The 20619-nt window shown below is 33.5% G+C and overlaps 1 protein-coding gene across 2 annotated transcripts in view; it reads right to left on the reverse strand.

Moving 5' to 3' along the window:
- Positions 1-20286, reverse strand: part of LOC111004130 (formin-like protein) — a 72179-nt gene extending 51893 nt beyond the window's left edge. Inside the window, exon 1 of one of the 2 annotated variants that reach the window (XM_045634751.1) lies at positions 19859-20285. In XM_045634751.1, the coding sequence (XP_045490707.1) occupies positions 19859-20011 (153 nt within the window). In that variant the 5' untranslated portion in view covers positions 20012-20285. Of the gene's footprint in view, positions 1-19858 lie in introns of both variants that reach the window. The other variant, XM_045634752.1, reaches the window with a different exon arrangement.
- Positions 20287-20619: the final 333 nt, after the last annotated feature.

Below are 20619 nucleotides of genomic sequence, written 5' to 3' on the forward strand. Positions count from 1 at the left end.
AGTAAATAATTGACTTTATAACGTACTGATAACCATAACTCACGCTTGGCCTTGCATTAGGCCGTATATGACTGTACGATGTGCACTTCGCGCTCTACCTTCAAAACGGTTGGTCGTATGAAAAAAAAGTTTAAACAAAAGTTGTAGGGAATTTTATAGCCTACAACTTTTATAATAAATGCAAATCTCATTTAACCGATAGGAAGCCAGATATTCGCGAAAAACCGATTTTTGTGACCTTTGACCTTGAATATCTTGAGACGCGGACACGATAACGATTATGACTTTTGAGACAACATTTAGAATGACAAAACAAAGGTTCATACCAATTTGCAGCTTATTATCTTTCATTCCGAGGTGAAAGCCCTAATATGACTGGGCTATAAGGTGTTCATTTCTATTTCACATACAAGCTAGTGGTACTACGATGTCTTGACCTAGTCTTGTCTTAGTGTAGTGTTTTTTTTTTAATTTATTTTATTATAAGTAATCTAACGGCTTATACTTATACATGTTATAAGACAAAACACTAAGACAATACAGAAAGCCAAAACAGATTTGAGACCCAAACAGTGCTGTTTGATGATTTGCTTTTTCAAAAGAGTACCGAGAGTTTTTTACGCCGGCTTTTTCTTTCGGCCTACACCCTCTGTCTCCTTTGCCGATGAGTAGGGATGCCTACAGGTTCAAATTTAATGACGTGGAATAAGTGATACCTGATCTTATATTCCATAATAAATATATTTATTTTTTTTATTTTAGATTGTGTCTATTTATTAAGGTAATTACTCCCAGTGCAGGTCACTAACACATGCCGAGCATTTTTGGGTCTAAGGCATCAATTCCTCGCGAATGAAAACCTCACCTCATCACCACATTGATGATGCATAGTGCACTGCCGTTAACGACCTTAGGGTCGTTCACCTAGCCACCAGGCCAATACTGCTGCATAATCAATAAGTCCAATCATACAATAATCACATCAATGAATCATTTTTTTACGACAATTATCAAGGCATTATTGTGGCCTACTTTTCGTTAATAATTCTGTTTCTGGAATTTAGTCATAATATGTAGAATAGTAATTAGCCGAAATAACCGCGCAGGGCGTGTTCATGTTTAGACCATCAAAGGACACGCAATATTAGAATAATATTGTCATTAACAGGTATCAAACAGATTTAATGAGTGCGCCAAAGGGTGGAGTTGATACCTTACGATTTTAGTGAAAAAGTCTTTTGATACATTTTCATCAAACGCTCTCTAATTATATTTAAAAGGCGTATTTTTGTTCGTAGCTCTAAGACTGAGATATTTAATATTTATATTTATTAAACAGCTCACTTACTACATAAGTAAGATTTTTATATTAACGAAAATAATTATATATTGTCTTTCATTAATCGATGTCACCAATAAATGTATTACAATACATATTTGCAAAGCGAACGCGGCACTTAATCACAAATACATTTATTTCAATGACAGACAGACAGCCCTTATGTGAGATCCAAAAACGTCTGGCCACTCAATAACATAGTGAACTTTAATTAAAATGAGTGTTTCTTTAAACCAAGGCAACATCTGGCGACTACATTAATATTTAAAATGTTTATTTATGGAAACTGAACTTGCACTCAATTTACCCACAAAGGTTTTGAAAGAATATACTTGTGGCCGGCTGGATATTTTTTAAATATTTTGGAAATAATACAATATCATCATCATCTGTCGTCGAGACAGAAGTTCCACCTGTATCACGTCGACGTCCGTAGTTCCACAATTTGCGTTTATTAGCGCATTTTTTCCACGCACCACGACTATATGGAACCAGCTACCTACCGATTCAACTTAGGATCCATCAAGAAAAATCTTAAAATGACGGCAACGCAGACGAGACGCAATGTCTGCGTACAGAGAGAGAATTAACCATCACACAGATTGGAGATTGATGATAATTGAACAAGCCTTTCGCTGTATTTGGTCAAAAGGAAGAAGGTGGTATTTGAGCAGCCCAGAGATGTGGGCAGTATTCCATATGAGCTGTGCTATGTTGTAGCTGTTTAGTTTACCCATAATACCCAGCTTTTTGGAGGCTTTATGTTTCAGATAACTGTGGAATTGGACTTCTTTCGATATACCAACCCTGCTGTGTGAAGTTAAATACCGTCCATATTTCGTTCTCGGCCCATCTGATGAAATATTCTTCTATATATTTTAAATTCGACCGGAAATTGAGTGTTTTGCGTTGAATAATTTACAAGACTAAGATCGTAGTTACGAACCGTGACCCGTGTTTATGTTTACGTAAATAATTCAAAATTCGTGACCTTAATATCCACTATCACCGCACATAAAGCGGTTAATTTATGATATAGTATAATTAATTCAGCCAGATGTTGCCAGTTGAAGGTTGCTTTATTGCACCTGTCCAAATACGGCCACTGGCGCCCAATAAGTACTGAGAGTGGCGTAATTGCTACGAAAAAAAGACAATTTATTAAAAAATACTTTTATACACGGTCCAATACATTCTTGGACTAATGATGTGGTAATACAAGTATTGAACATCACCAATACATTTAAATGAAGTGTGGAAGCCACAGCCAAGTTTTTATATACATTCCACATAATTTATTTACTTATTAAATTTAATTATGTATAACACATTTTTTAGGAAACTAATTTACATATCTATTGGAAAACTATGTCGATTTTGTTAGTAATGCTGATGTAGTAGCAGGAAAATATTGATATCACGTTTTAATGAAATAAATGTTGACCTAGTGGCTTTAGCGTCCGATTGTCATCACTATGGTCGTAGGTTCGAACCGCGGCTGTGCACGCATGAGTTTTTTTCTGTTTCCATACCTAAATTAGAGAACCACTAATTCTTCTGTTATAATAACAATTACGAAGAAATCTTTTCATTAGTACCATAGACTCAAATCAACCACAGATTTTTTTTTACAGAACAGGTGGCAAACGGCTGGAGGCTCACCTGATGTATGCCGCTCATGGACACTCCTAATGCGAGAGGGCTCGCGAGTGCGTTGCCGACCTTTAAAATAAATTGAATAAATGTTTACAAGGTGATGTTTATAAGATGTCATAAATATTTTAAAGGCGGATACGATCCGTCCCTCCCCGCGGTGGCCCAAGCCAAGCCGAAATCAGAGTCTCTTAGGAGATGCTATTGCCCGAGTCGCGGGAAATGCCCTTTTCAGCCGAACTATGCTCGTCAAAACAGCCCGAACCCGCCGATTATAGAAGAACGCTTCGTATGTATATACAACATAAATCCATTATAACATTCCGAGCTAAACACAGTGGGAACATCGATGAACTTGTAAATGCATTTTGTATAATAAAAGTAAAGAATTAAAGTGCGGCACACGTCTGGCCACCACATGTGATGACGTCAGAGCTGTCAGCTGTGGACAGGACGTGGAAACAACGCGTCACTGTTAATGATTGAAGATAGGTTTGACTTACATCTATACAGCGCACTTGGACTTTGAATCGACTAAGTAACTGAAAACTTAAAATATTTAAAAATAGAACGCCCCTTAATTCTAGTTACAACAGCTGTCAATTTTCTTATTATAATTTGTTCATGTCAATGGTCAATTTTAAGTTAGACTCCTTTTGAACCTTAACTTATAGGGCTTTATTTTTATATATCTATACTAATATTATAAAGAGGAAAGATTAGTATGTAAGTATGTTTGTAACAAGTTGGCCAATTTTTAAAATTCTTTTAACATATACTTAAATGCTACAATATCACTAATGAATATATTTTAATTGCAAGAAAAAATTAAGGTAATATATATAAATATAAAAAATAAAACTCAGTGAGATGTTTTTAAAAGGTACCCGATGATAATATTTATTCTGTTATCTTTTTGTTTTCATCAAGTCCCATTAACAAATGGAGCCAGCTATACACTATTGCTAAATACATTATTATTTAGGTATGCATTTATAGTACATTTAAGCCAAAATGTTTAAGAAATAAATGCCCATCCCTGCGAAGCGGAAATTATATTTACTGTATCATATTTTTAAAATGAAGAAACATTTTATTTAACTATGCGAAAGGTGAAAGGTAAAGAAGAACAGTCAACGTCAACATTAAGCCGGAGGTAGGAGCAGTAGGAATGTATGAAATAAACCATACAAGGGCGATATATAAATACAAAAAAAACTTGCGTTTCACATTTTTACGTGTAATTAGAATGATTAAAAAAGAAAATCTTCATGTAGATAATGAAATGTACCCTTAAGAAGGCCATTAAAAAAATATGCTTCGTAACTTATCTCAAATCGTAGTTTGCGAGAGAGCGACCCAGGCGCTTCTCTCCACGTTTCAGAGGATTTGTAGAAACTCCTTGGCTTAAGTAGGAATTTCTAACCCAGTCTCTAACTACCGCTTCCCCTGCCTTCAAAAGAATTATTGCATTATAACCTTGGATATAACAAACGATGTTTAGTACCACTGTAAATAAAAAAATGTTATGTACTTTTTTTGACGTTCATGACTGACATTGAGTTATCTCCATGACTATTTTGATTTTGAATAACTCTTATTACACGTACCAATGCAGCTGAAGTATCTCAGAACCGCAAACAACCCATACCTACTAAAATATCCTTATACGCTAACGGCTAAGTCAAAACCACGAGTTAACGGTTCAATGAAAAATGTTACGTATTGGCTAAGTATACGGTAAATTCCCAATGACACGTTGTAAGGGATAAAAACATTTACACACGTAGTAATTATTACTGAGAATTATCATTTAAATTCATATTATTCATTTATTTGTATTTAATAAAAAAAACAATTATACTAATGATACAGCTAAAGAAGTTATACATATTTGCAAAACATTTGCAAAAGCGTATTAAAAACATTTAACTAAGGGTTGTCTAATTCGGCTGAGTTGTGTGATGGTGTAAATGTGAGGGTATATACGCAGGCGTGTGCGCATGATGCAGGTGATTTTGCGCTATGTATATTCTTCATAAACATATGTGAATGACAAGTCATAAATATCGGGTATGTATAAAACATCAACAATGTGCGATTAGATCTTGGGAGAAATTGATCGTGGTTGGCATACATCCACACTTCTAGTCTTCAAAAACTATAGCACACACAAAATACCCAAAATGTTTAGTTATATTTATCAGAAGAACAGATTTGTTTTAATAAAGTTGGTGACGATTTAAAAAAAAACGAAACTTTTTTATATTCTGCTGCTTAAATTTCGCGCGGTTTCTGAAAACGGGACAATTTCGGACTCGTAATTGTAAAAAGGGACAGTCCCATTAAAAACTTCTGTTCACGTTAATTATGCAGGATTCCAATCGTGATATAGTTATTATTCGTCCAGCAGTTTTGAAGTTAGTGCAAACATATCTTTCCACTTTACAACATTAGTGTAGATAATGAAAGTATGTCAATCCGTCCTTTAATCCGATCGCCGATAATGTCAATTATACCGTAGGCAATTACCTAGAGACATTACGGTCTGCGGCGGAATAATATGACATTTTACGGAAATTGACACACTTGTGCATCAACCATAAAAGTCAGAACTGAGGCATTTGCCTCTGCTGAATAAAAAATTAGTTTTACACCTATTTAGCTTTATTATACACAATCAAAGTGGAATTATATAATGCAAAATATTTTTAATTAATAATATACCTAAAAGTTATTGAAGCTATGTATAGTTTACATATATTTGTAGACATATAGAGTAGAAAGATCAAATGCAATGAACATATTTATATAATTTAATGCTTGTTTGTGTATAAATCCTTTTGTTTTAACTTTTAGTGCAGAATTGGTTCGATTAATATTTATATTATAAATAAATACACAACTGCTCCATTTATTTCAATTGAAACGTATAACTAGAATACAGTATAATTAATATTAGCAAGAATATAAATTTCATATTAAACCGAAGTTAGCATTGCAAGGTAGGCTACATTCTTTAGCTAACTAGGTTGAATTTTTTAAAGTTTATTACATAGTTCTTATAACTGCTAGAAAAGTCATAAAAAATACGTATAAATAGTAAATTATTACGCCATGTTCATAAAAAAATATGTTGTTATAGAGAGTAATTAACTTAAGTGTTGAAATAGAAGCTTCAGTGTGCTACCCTCGTTCCTGAGGTAGTAGGTTCGAACCCAGCGGAGCACCAATATACTTTCTATATATACGCACATCTAACAATCCCATTGGTGGCAAACCAACAGTCTCAAATACCAACGACATATGACAGACAAAGGCCTGCTCTAAGTGATAGTAAGTACTTGTCTTTGAAATAAAAATGGACAAACGGATGCATTCAGAGTCGTCTCTATAATATGTTATTATTATTAACTTAGTATGTCACAATCTGCCTCCTTTACCACCACGAAAAAAAAGAGTACCGAGTTTTTTTTACGCAGGCTTACACCCTCTGTCTCCTTTGCCGATGAGTAGGGATGCCTACAGAGTCAAATTTAATGACCTGGAATAAGTGATACCTGTCTATATTATGTTACATAATAAACATAATATGTATTTTATTTTAACACAATTTGACAGGGACGAAACAGCTGAAAAACAGCGCAACTCCATGAATTATAATCAAATAAATAAAATTAAAAATCCCTGCAAAACAAACTTGCATCTACATTTGATCTTTAAAACAAATGGAACTAATTACGATAATTTATCATCTTCACGACTCGTTACTTTTGAATTAATTTCATCGTGTTATGGATAAATCGTCACGCCGGCCGAGAAATTCGAGGCGTGGGAATACATTTGACTATGGGTGACATTTTCCATATAAAATTATAAATAGGCCAATGACTCCTCAGTTCTTTGGTCAAAGGATATGATAAGGAATTTGATTTAAAAGGCTTTCTAGCTATACAATTGATGTTTAAAATAATACACCAGTATTTTAAATTGTAACATTTATTCAAATATATATTCAAATTAGGTAAATATATATTGAAATATGTATTCAATTTCAATAATTTTAAATATTTTCAATTCAATCGTTCATTTGTTAAAAGAAAATTTTATTTTAGATACGTAATTCTCTACATTTACCCTTATTCAACGCATTCCTAAGAAAAATGTTAAAGGAATATATTTTATATATTTAAGTAACCTAAGCGATTTAGTTAGCGGCTTATACGGTCATTGCTCCCCGAATCTGGTATAATTAGACTTCATCAGTGACAGGGCATAAAAAGTTATCGCATACATGAATGCCGACACGATATCAATCACATTAAACATATCATTTCACATTCAAATACATAGTTTTGTTTTTTACTTTAGCCATCTCTTGTACATTTTCTATCCGCGATGGAATTCTGGTGACCTTCTATACATTACTTCTGTTGCTGCTATAGACCTCTCACAAAGATGGTCAATAGCTCTAACATGCAACCCTCAGTTTGTTGGATAGTCATATAGTACATCTTAATATATATATTTCTTGTGTGCGTGTGTATGTGACTGAACTCCTCCTAAACGACTGGACCAATTTTGATGAAATTATTTGTGTGTGTTCGTGGAGATTCGAGAATGGTTTAGATTCACAATTTTGTCCGCTGGACAATGTTTTTTTTAATTAATTAGTAGTTGTTGATTTTGGAATGTTTTACATTGGATCCGACAGACGGCGCTACCATCGCACTGTCAAATTTTAAATAATATTCGAATTTTAATTTTAGTCTGTCCCGACAGTTAGCGCTGCGATCAAATTAAAAAAAAAGTTTTGTTATCATTGTGTTATTGAATAATAATTTTCATCAAAATGGTCCAGAATGTTTTAGCTTATTAAAAAAAGTTTGAAATTTTCAAATTAAAGACATATAGACAGGACAACGTCTGTCGGATCCGCTAGTATATGTATAATATCTGTCTACAAAGCATTTCAACACTATAAAAAGCCGTAATGAAACTAGTAGAAACACATAGTCCGCTGTAGATGTTTCCTTGCCGACCACGGCGCTCAGAGATGGGCTTCCCAATAAAGAGAGAGTGAGTGACTCACACATCTATATGTTATGCAAGAACTAAGAATATCTACAATATAGAACAGCAATATTATTTCTTTAAGGTCTTTAAATTGAGGTCACTTTTTAACTTCACGCCCATCGAACACAATAATAACGATACGCACAATAAAACATTATGAAACATACATAAATATATTAAATCAATTGTGTCCTTTGAACGTTAAAAAGTATACATATATAAATATAGGCCATATCATATTTACCTAGATAGATAGAACACGTTTTAATTTAAAACTAAACGAACCACTATTTCAAATAGTTTTTGGATGTTTTGTTTTTACCCAAATGTTAATTAATAATATTTGGTTGCAATAACATATTAATATTGACAAAATTAAATGAATAGAAGGGTAACTGGCCTTATCGCTTTCGAGCGATCTGTTCCAGGTAACCACTGTTGAAAAAAAAAGTCTAAAGTCTATTATATTTTTATATAATAATAATAATAAAAAAAATTATATGTCTCGAAAACTCAAATATTAAAGGAGAATTTTCGGATTTCGGAGTCGAAACTTAGTACTAAGTATAGCTCGCGTATGACAATACGTTTTTGACGTCCATAAGTCAGTCTTAGTGCTAAGTATCGTTCCTAAATCTTATCCTATAAGGTCCATGAGCAAATAGTCTCCACATAAACATCAAATCATGCTGTATTACGAATTCTAAATTGTACATAAGAAATTACTTATAGCAATTTTATAACTCAGATCACAGATGCATTGTGGGTCAGTAAGACCGAGAGTGACCTTGCGATCTAGACCGTCACGGTGTGTGCACAAACAAACTATTAGTCGCACTTTACATGACGTACACCTGTGGGAAATGTGGGATTTTCCATAAAAGTTACATAAATTAAAATAGCGGTAAAGGAAAATTGGCTAACATTTTTTTCGTTTAAATATGCTATTTGACAATGCGAATATTGTTGTTGAGTGTTATTGATTTGTATATTTTTTTTTAAATATAAGTAATTAAATAAAAATCATAAAAAAAGTACTTAAAAAAAACATTTGTTTACGTGTTTACTGGTAGGATGCGACGCCATCTTGGCAACAGAAGCGTTTGGCGGGCTCTTGAAATAATGTTTAATTTGAATTTTTACAAGTAACTACTTAATACAATTAAAAAATAATATGAAATTATGCGCTGAATATAGCCTATAGACTCTTTCGAAAAAAGTTAACGTTCTGAATATTTACCGAGAATAGCTTTAGGCTATAGATGACAATGCTACGATTTAATGCAATTTGCAAATAATAAATAACAACAGAATTCAACCAAATCCTTCTAACCCAATACGAGTATTCTGTTGACAAATATCGCCTTAGGCATATTAAACGTACGTCGTTCCAAAACATATTCGCCAAGGTAGAATATTTCCATACTCGTGACTGATTAAGTTTATTAACTCTTAGAGGTTTATTATTAAGACATTATTGAACCCTTTAATATACTTTTATTCAGACCACACTTGCAGTCAGGCGGACTAACGGGAGCCATTTTCTATGACTAAAACGTGTTTCAAGTAACGTCTTGCGCAGGTTTAAAGCCATAAAAATAATTAGGGTTATCTCAAGTCGAGGTCAATACAAGAATCGTATTGAGATTTGTGACCCACTTATCATTGATGAACCTAATTGACCTTATGAATTAACGGAATTTTCCTGTCATATTTACAATAGAACAATTCTAATACAATACTAACAGTTATATATCTGTACAAGTATAAATATGAGAGCTTAGTTAATTTGCTATATATAGTACATATATATAGGTACCGCGTTTAATAGTAGGGTTCGTCACATTGTAATTATACTAATTATAACACTATTTCCATCACAGTAACAAAAAACATTAAAAATAAATATGTATTCTTCGGATTAACTGTTGAAACGTACTTCCAAGCAACTTAGACGAAAAAATACAGAACTTAAACGTGTATTATTTTTTAATACATAACTACAACACTTCAAGGAGGCAAACGGGCAGGAGGCTCTCTCGATGTTAAGTAATACGGCCGCCCATGGACACTCAATGCCAGATGGCACGCGAGTGCGTTGCCGGCTTTTTAATAATTGGTACGCACATTTCTTGAAGGAAAAGTCGAAGTGGGCAGCTCCACAAATTACCTAGTGGTGCACGAAAAAACTGCTTTAAAATACGCTGTTATGAAAAACGTAAGTTTTAAATTATATCGTGTTTTCTTCGATAACTAGATTATGTTCAATGTAATCTACACACACATCGCCGGAGCGCATTCCGTAATACCTATGGAGTCCCCGCGCATCGTAAAACACATCACATAGAAATTATAGTGAAGAATATGCATTTTAATATGGAATAGTTGTTTATAGAAACTGGGCAAACGGGCAGAACGCTCATCTGATGTTAAGAACAACAGAAGGCTCGCGAATGCGTTGCCGTTTTTTTAAGTAACTTAGTCTGCTACTAATGACTGGCCTACATATATACGTAGATTATTAAATATAATTCTACGGTCAATAGACATCATATGTTTCAATTTTAAATTAAATCCTGCTGGTAAATAATAGAACATTCCTTTCATTCCAAACAGAAAATAATTTATATATATATAGTAATAACAATAATACTTACTTAATACTTAATTAAAAATAGCATATTATAAAAATAAAATTAATTTAAAAGGCCCCTGTGTACTTTTATTGCTTCTATTTTGATACTTATCGTTGAACGTGAAAAGCCAAATCACCGATATTATATCATTGTATTCATTTACTTACTTCCATTATGAAAACATTAAGTTTCCCATTGTTAATCCAATTGTCGAGTCCGTAGCTCGTTGCATAAATATTTTATAATTGCATTCCCCGAGAGGAATTGATCATACATGTTTAGATAATATCACGGATAACATAATTATTGTTTATAAATATTATGTTAATCGTCACACGGTTAAGTAGAAAATCAATTTATTATAAGTGCGATATTGCTTTTAGGTCGGGTAGAAAATTTCGTAGACCATTTCTGTTTTTTTTTTATACATTAGCCCTGTCTACTTAAGGAATGTAGATGGGGGCAGAGGCCAAGAACTCTCTATAATTGCTTCCTCTTCTCTCATGCAACATACACGATCGTTTAAGCCTTTTACCTGTCCGTTATGAATATAAACCAAAGTAGTAGGTGGCGTTCTGAAATATTTCCGAATGTTTTTTATAAAGCCGGCGAGCCCTCTGGCATTGAGAGGGAGAAGCCTTGCCGATTCTAAAAAAAACCCTCAAAATCCACACTTGCGACGCTATACACATTTATTATTTCCAAGTTCCGGATCTCAACATGGCCTTTCTTTTTATCTACTATCAATATTGAAGAGTCCATAATAAGAAAAAACCGTCTTCTCTTATTATTGAACACGTAAAGTAAGGTTCACTACTCCCGTCCGTAATTTTATATCGTATTATTTCATTATACTTAATTTAGGTATTTGTAAGAACCAACTCTAAAAATAAAACGAAATATTATTTTTTACGCAAGCCCATTAACACATTAAAATCTTATATTAATCTCAATTTTATATTGTGTAATATACGCGATATTTTAAAATAAATATACGCGAGAATGCCAAAGTCCATACAAGACAGTTTAAATCGAGTACGCCTGGACAAATGCAAATTCACGAATAATATGTACGCAATGTGTCACTAGCTATTGTCGGAATATTGTAACATTACTTCAACCCTACAGTTATTTAAATTTAAATTTAAAAATACGTAATGTAGGTACTCCGGAACAATCCTAAACAACATGCCCATATTATAACTAAAGATAGTACTACCGACGCTGTAGTTAGGACTGTGATATTTTTAAGAAAAATCTTTTGTTTTGCGCGTTTTCAAGAGGAACCAAGATTTATTAGTTTTCCTTTAAATTACTCATAAAACATACTCTGTGCCCAACATACGTTTTCTCGTGACTCAAATCAAACCTTTCTTAAATAATCTGTGTGATAGCAGACGGCCAAAACTTACATTCGTTAGTACAAATTGTTGCATTGCGACTATAGTCTACAGAAAATAATCGATTTCACTGTTAGTCCACTGTCTACGTTATCTACGGCACATTAAAAACATGTTTGTTATACAAATGTATACCAATAAATACCTTAAATTGTTCTTTACTTAATCATATATGAAATATTAAAGACCCATGAATGGCGCATTTTTTGTATCTTAAATTATCGTGTGGGAAATAGCTAGTTAGATTATAGAGAGGATCGTTTATATTCAGCCTAAATGCTTATTATATGTTAAGACTTACAACGTCAGTGTTTTAAAATTCATATATCAGCATTAGCTGGAAGTCATTCTGCGTCAGCTTTCAATGACAGCGTCTGCTGAAAAAAAACATTCCCCTAAACAACCTCCGGTGCACTTTCCCCTTGAGTGCGGCAAAGCAAAACACACACCTTTAACACACGGTAATAGAGTTCAATTTATCTGTCATCAAAGACCCTTTAAAATCCGTTAACTATGTTTTAAATATTATAAATGCGAACGTAGCTCGTTACGTTTAGACTGCAAAACATATTACATATTATATTGTTACGAAGACGGGTCAACTGCAATGTTTTTTAGATTTTTCCACTACTTAGAGAACTTTTCAGCAGGCTGAAATATGATTTATGACCGTTTCAGGAGAGGGTCAATCACATATTAGAAAATCGAAATTTACATAATGTTGCCGTAGTTTTCAGGAGGCTGAAACATTTTTTCAGTCGGTTTCAGAACACGTATAGACGAATGGTACACTTTTCAGCAGACCCGTTTTCAGGCGTTTTCAGGCCTGGTTATAGCCCTTCGATGAAGGAATATTCTAGAACGAATTTTCTAGGTGTGGGACAAGCACTGTTTGACACGCGAAAGAGAGAAAAGATAAGAACCATCTCGAAGCTAGACCGAGAACTCTAGAACGCCGTACGACAAGCACGTAGCAGTGTGCGAAAGAGATAGCAAGTATGCGCGTTCTAGAATTAGGCGATCGCTACTCAGTAGCGCTCCCGCCTAGAAAGTTCTTGTAAACATCGGAAACATCGTTCGAGATTCTTCCCAGGGATATATAAGCGAGCCAAAACGCGATCACTCAGTTCAGTTTTGAATGCGATTCCAAGCGATAAACAGTGAAGAGAAAAAGTGCGAATAAGTGATACCAGTGATTAAGTACTGAGTAATTTAAGTGATTAGTGACAGTGTTTCATTGTGTGTGTTATTAGTGCTTTTCTGTGCGTAATTTCCAGATATTAGTGTAAACGAATTCCTCGTAGATTTTATTGAAATAAACCCTTGAAGAAATCGATCTTGATTTCTATCCGATCCCCTAGCTCGTAACATTTTTTGGGGGCTCGTCCGGGATCGGATAGAAACTGCCGTCGATTTCTTCAAGGGTTTATTTCAATAAAATCTACGAGGAATTCGTTTACACTAATATCTGGAAATTACGCACAGAAAAGCACTAATAACACACACAATGAAACACTGTCACTAATCACTTAAATTACTCAGTACTTAATCACTGGTATCACTTATTCGCACTTTTTCTCTTCACTGTTTATCGCTTGGAATCGCATTCAAAACTGAACTGAGTGATCGCGTTTTGGCTCGCTTATATATCCCTGGGAAGAATCTCGAACGATGTTTCCGATGTTTACGAGAACTTTCTAGGCGGGAGCGCTACTGAGTAGCGATCGCCTAATTCTAGAACGCGCGTACTTGCTATCTCTTTCGCACACTGCTACGTGCTTGTCGTACGACGTTCTAGAGTTCTCGGTCTAGCTTCGAGAAGGTTCTTATCTTTTCTCCCTTTCGCGTATCAAACAGTGCTTGTCCCACACCTAGAAAATTCGTTCTAGAATATTCCTTCATCGAAGGGCTATAACCAGGCCTGAAAACGCCTGAAAACGGGTCTGCTGAAAAGTGTACCATTCGTCTATACGTGTTCTGAAACCGACTGAAAAAACGTTTCAGTCTCCTGAAAACTACGGCAACATTATGTAAATTTCGATTTTCTAATATGTGTTTGACCCTCTCCTGAAACGGTCATAAATCATATTTCAGCCTGCTGAAAAGTTCTCTAAGTAGTGGAAAAATCTAAAAACATTGCAGTTGACCCGTCTTCGTAACAATATTGTATTTAAGTAAAAAATTACAAAACTCGAAGCACACTAACCCACAGTCAATGATTTTTAAATGCAAATCGTATTTATTGAAATTAGAATAAAATTCTACGCAAACAAAAGTTAGCTTCATCTAGTAATACGAATGTCGTAGAAATATATACAGCTATGTAAAAAAACTCTCGACTCGACACAATATACTTATAAAGGAAATTGTTATAACACTACTATGTATATTTAAATCCATTCATAAAATTTATATATAGAGTACAGATACCGGAAAACTTCTTGAGCATTGAACAAGGAAGTGGGGGTAAGTTTGGGCATCGTATCGCAGCTCGGGACACAAACGTCAACTGATTTACCATTCAAGTGAAATAAAAATCGCTCCAGCGCAGGGAAGGACATTTGTTAAAGATGTTTGCCGGTATCTGTATGCAATACAATTTTAGTAATGCGTTCGCTGATATGTTGCACGTTTTACCTACAGTTCATGTGAATTTTTTAAATTAATAAACATAGACAAATATTTTACGTTAGTTCTTTTACAATGAGCCGTTTTCTTACTTAATATCAAGACTAAAACCGCATGTATCCACTTTATTTTCAACACGTCTTGGTCGTCAAGCTGTACTTGTTTTACGAGTTTATTTTAAACATAGGTGTAGGATAATATCTGACCTATTCAGTTGCAATGTTGCAAATTGTTTATTATGATGATTAAAAAATAGTTCGCAACTTTTCCTAGTATTTATTACTCTAGTCTAGAGTATAGATTATATTAACAGTATGTCTATGCTAAATGTGTCCTCTAATAATATTGAATACTAGCTGACCCGGCAGACTTCGTACTGCCTCATCAATAAATAAAATACCTAATCTTTTGTATAAAATGATTTTAAAACAAACAAAATAATTATTAATGAAAAAGCATTTATTGAATAAAGCATGAAGTTTTATTATTATTTTCGATACATCATGTTGCTTACTTAGAAATCAGAGTTTTCCTGAAATACTGGCTATTTATAAGGTTTAAATTTGATATTCACAGACACACACTGTGAAAATACAGTCTTTTAATTAATTTAAAGCTTTCTCATAAACTATATTTTTTGTTTTGTTTTGTGGTGCGTAAATAAACAAAGAAGACGGTTTTCCGACGCGCGAACACGCGACGTATAATTGTCCATGCGCGAAACAGGGAAACTCCAAGTTGATTCCACAAACTTCTAAAGACTGTCCTTGCGATTTATTTATGGTCATCGCAAAGGCCAGACGTACTGGAAATTGTAAGCGTTTAAAATCGAATGGTAAGTCCGTTGGAATCATCGGTAACCGCGGGATCAAGACATCCTCTCCTTTGTATTTTCCTTTTATGATTGTCGCCTCAATGACGTTATTCATCAGTCTTTTCACAGCCAGTCTTGTTCCATTGCATAGTCGAGGTTGATTAATGTTACGCAGCATGATGACAACTGATCCTACTTTTAACTGCAAATTGTGAGGTGGTAATCCAGGCAATTCCAGTGAATTTAAAAACTCAGTGGGATAGTTGATTACGTCATCCTGGTTCATTACGGTGTCGACTGATTTGAAGGAAACCATAATTTAATTTGTCTTTATTATTATTGATTTATCTTTCGATTTCTATATAGTCTTATTAAAAAAATAATCGGACAGAGTAACAACTTAAGTTAGCTAAAATAAAAAAATAATCAGACAGAGTAACAACTGAAGTTAGCTAAAATTGTGTTTATTTATGTACTATCTATTTTGAGACTATGCAATTTTGTCGCGTTCGCGATTCACTTTCACTTTTGTTGAGTTTCAGAACGCGATATTAGGTCCTGCAACGCGCACGCGAATTTGAACTTTATGCAGCGGTAATAAATTACAAATTGACTCTCCATTTTATTTAGAAAACGTTTGTATGGGAAATAGAAAAATGCTGTTTTGAGGATTTTCCCGGCAATTATTCGAATTTTTCTCACCTTTTAAACCTTCCCTAGACCTCCACGAATAATTCAAGACCAAGATAAGATAAATCCGTTCAGCCGTTCTCGAGTTTTAGCGAGACTAACGAACAGCAATTGATTTTTATATATATAGATTACTGGTCGAGGTTAAACGTTAGTTCCCCTTATGGATTTGCTTTAAGAAACATGAGAGCATGATGTACGGAGAGATAAAAGAGGAGAAATTTTTGCCAGTTCCTCCAGTTTACGCCCTAGAATTAGTATTTAATGTAAGATTTAAAAAAGCGTTTCATTTATATCTACTTATTTTACCTTTATGACGTGTGTTGTGTTAAGACTGAATGGCGATAGAGATTGTAGTCCAGACGCCAATACTGAGATTTTGTAGGAGAGTTGAGACATCCGCTCTACAGTAACTGAGAGAACACTAGATACACTAGGTATCGAATTGCAAACACGCGTTGGGTAACAAAATAAGTATTTAACATTCTTTATACAGATTAAACTGTATTTAAATGTAGCGCAGATTAAAAAATGTGAATAGAAGAAATTAAAGCGGTAATAGGAAACGAATGCAGAAAGAAAGCCATGGACAGAGTCAGTTGGAAAAATCTGAAGGAGGCCTATACCCGCGAAGTGGTTCCGATCGACGGTACTGAATTTAGCTAAGCTAGATAAATAACCAGAAACTTAAATAAAATGTAAAAATATAGGCCGTATAATGCATTTTTGTCATGATTCGAAATTAAACGGGCTTTATTATTAAGTATGTATTATTATTAAATGACAACCAAAGACAATACAAACATTGTTAACGTATAAAAAATGATTCCTACGCATGATTGTTTTCATTAATGTGTCAAAACATGATTAAATGACGGTGTTTTTGCTCAATACAATCATCGGCTGTCGTGTGCTCACTGCGTGCGAAACTAAGTGGAATCACGCATGCTACAAAGGCATGCGAGACGTTGGGCTCAGACCACCTTTAAATTATACACGGTTGTTAGAGAAGAATGCGGGTTTTTTACGTCTTAATACTGAACTCAATTCAGTAGAAGTGTTTAACACATACATAATGTAGATTAGGCTAGCTTTTGCTATTAAATTATTGATTATAATTATGTAATACTGTGTATCAATTAGCATTCTATGCTAGGAACAAAGATGGAATGTCGCCAACTGTGACAATTGTAAAACGTACTGTTTATATGTTTACCAACAAATTAAACGTATATACATATAAAACTTCATTAAATAATAATCATACTTTATTTCGAAAGTCAAAGGACCTTTTTACACACTCAATCCTTTTAATCCAAGTAAATTCTCATTTAAACCTTTTTATTTAAACAAAATATGTCCAAATGTGGTCTGAAGGAAAGCGAAAAGCAGTTTTAAGAGCTGAGAAAAGAGGCCCTCTCTTTCGCGCCAATTTACCATTCTGCAATAGGAAATAAAATTCTAATACATAGGAAACAGTACTTGCGCTCGTTTACTCACGCTCTAATGGTGATACGTGCCAACGCTGAACACCGAAGTATGATCATGGATTAGTCTGTCACAAGAAACTAATTGGCGCCTTACAAACAACCGTTTGAGTGAAACCAGCTTTTTGTACGAAGCACTTGTAAGGTTAAACTTTAATCGGGCAATTGAATCTTTTTTTCGACTTTCTAAACGAGCGGATGTACGCACTTTTTAATTCAATTTAATTAAGATTAAAAATGACGTTGATTGGCTATCAACTTTTTCAAGTTCCCTTCTGAGAACCGCTGGTATATCGCTCTTGAACATCGTTCTGAAAATTGTAGTTAGTATTTGTGCCGTCGTATACAAGGATTATTAAATCTTTACATATAGTGGAAGCATTGACTATACATACACGGGATTTACTTAAGTTCGATATAACATTACATGTCAATAGCTTTAAATAATTGTTGTTTCTAAGATGTTTGAAATTCTAGTACATCTTCTAAATAACATACTTGTACAATCCTAATTTAAAAAAATGTATTTGTAGTGTCTAGATTAAATGTTGACATAGCATAAAATGCAAATCCTACCCAACTGTTTACATGAATAAAAAAGAACTCAAAAGACAAAAACTTTACAAATTTACAATTCAAAATATTATTTTTTATTGCTCATGAATAATTTGTTCTATTGTAAAAAGCGTGAAAAATAATCAGATATGGACATATTTATAGAACCGTAACACAAGGTCAGCGGGTTTGATAGTGAGTCACATAACAGGAAATTTACAAATAAACAGACAATGACCAACTTTATATTAAATTCTCAAAGGATGTTTTTGAAGTTAAAGCAAAAACGTCTTAATTAAATAAATAAAGGCCAAGTAAATTTGATATGAGTAAGTGTTTGTAATATATGGGAAGACCATTAAAGTATGATATTAAAAAAATTATTTTAAAGGCTTCTTTATATTATTACCTATTACAGTTTCACAGTATGTATTATATAGTGTATTGTATAGTGCACTACACACTGTATCAGACACTTAATAGAAAAATTTACTTTTCTATATTCAAGAAAACAAAATAAACATTAACATTTACTCATCTATTTCATAGAAAACAACAGTGTATACTGGCACAAAATTAATTGCAGTCAAGGTCTCCCGTTAACCCTAATTTGACCACTCATAGTGAGACATTCAGTGTATGACCAACATTTAGCAATTTAACTATTAATGTCAGGGGACCAACAAGTTTCCTGTTTATATGTATGACTTAAGTCATAAACCAAATATAGACAATATTTCCTTGTTTGCTGGAAATCTAGAGAAATAATTTAATTAAATCTAAATAGGAGAAGACGGAGCTGTGCCCCATAATTTTTTTTTTTAATATTGCCTTATAACAGTTAAACCAAAATTTGAAAAATATTGATGTTGTTCACCTAAAAATATTTGAGTGACTTTTAATAGATAGAGTGAAAGAAATGATTACTTTGTTCTAATAAGACATTATATTTTTCTTAAAAACTACTTTAACTGTAGGCCTCAGATTTCTGGTTCATAATTATTTAATTTCTTTTATAGGCAAGTAGGTGATTAGCCTTCTATGTCTGAATTAATGATTTTTACCCATTCTATTTAAGATATTTTCATGAATTTTGTGCAGTATAATAAATTATGCATGCTTATTTTAAATTTGAATTTTAGAGCTTTTTGCCTTCATTTAAAGTTTAATATTTGTTATATTTATTCTAAGTCAACACAGGAGATAAAGACAGGAAGTTGCATTCAACCCTGCCACTAGCACATTGACACAATGTTGATAAGATATAACAGGAAGACATTTTGTAATAGGAAATAATGGATATATTCTATATAATATGCAATTTAAACCTTGCAATAAAAAACTCATTATTTTTATTATCTCCTGTCTTTCCTTTTATTAAAAATGAATATTAATTTAAAACTGGGTATTAAACGATTTCTCGATGTTGTGTTCAAAATATAATAAATAGATAATATATAATTGTGATTTCCCATTTTAGTTTTCGCATGATATTCGGTATAACATTGCGTTTCATTGTTAAGTAAAAAAATGTTTGTAAACAAAAATGCCGGTATCGTAAAGAAACATTTAAAACTTACCAGAACCTTGATGAATCTATTCTCCAATTCATCTCTATCTGGCATCGGAGGTTTTGTCCGATTTCTGGTGGACGGTTGCCGTACATGGTGGCTTTTTGTTGTACTGACTGGTCCATCCAACATGGTTTGTTCACGGGATGTTATTAAACCCATTTTACACAACACTAACTTAATGAACACTCATCACAAAAACATGTATGTTTATCACAGACGAAACATCATTTCTAAGAAAACTAGTCACATTATACGTTATAAACAGTCTGTATCAATTAAGCGACACTGGACAAAGCAAAGGCGAGGCACATCCGCACGCGCATAGATGTTTTTACTTCGTTCAAAGTACCATTCGACTACATTCTCTACTCAATACAAAGCAAAACACTGAGTACCTAACTGTGAAGTACGAATGACTGACGCCGTAAGCGCGCTCTGCAGTAAACACGACACATTACCACATTGACAACTGACATATGTCAATTGATCTAGGGCACAGCTTATGTTATCTTCGACAATCAAATCAAAGCGACGTGTGACGTTTGAAATAAAGTGATAGTTTACCTGAGAATGTCATTCAAGGAAAATAAAATAATATAATGAAAACGATGATAAAATGCAAGGAAATCAGCAAAATATATTAAAAATTAAATTACGATAAACATAAAATGAGAAAATTTTGTGTTGTATGAACTCTAAGAAACAGACAAATTAACTGTGGCAACACGAGATTTGCTTCATTCTAAACCTGGAAAGTGTTTTCTCTG

Source organism: Pieris rapae, chromosome 4 (assembly GCF_905147795.1).
Source record: "Pieris rapae chromosome 4, ilPieRapa1.1, whole genome shotgun sequence".
In the NCBI taxonomy this organism is placed as follows: Eukaryota; Metazoa; Arthropoda; class Insecta; order Lepidoptera; family Pieridae; genus Pieris; species Pieris rapae.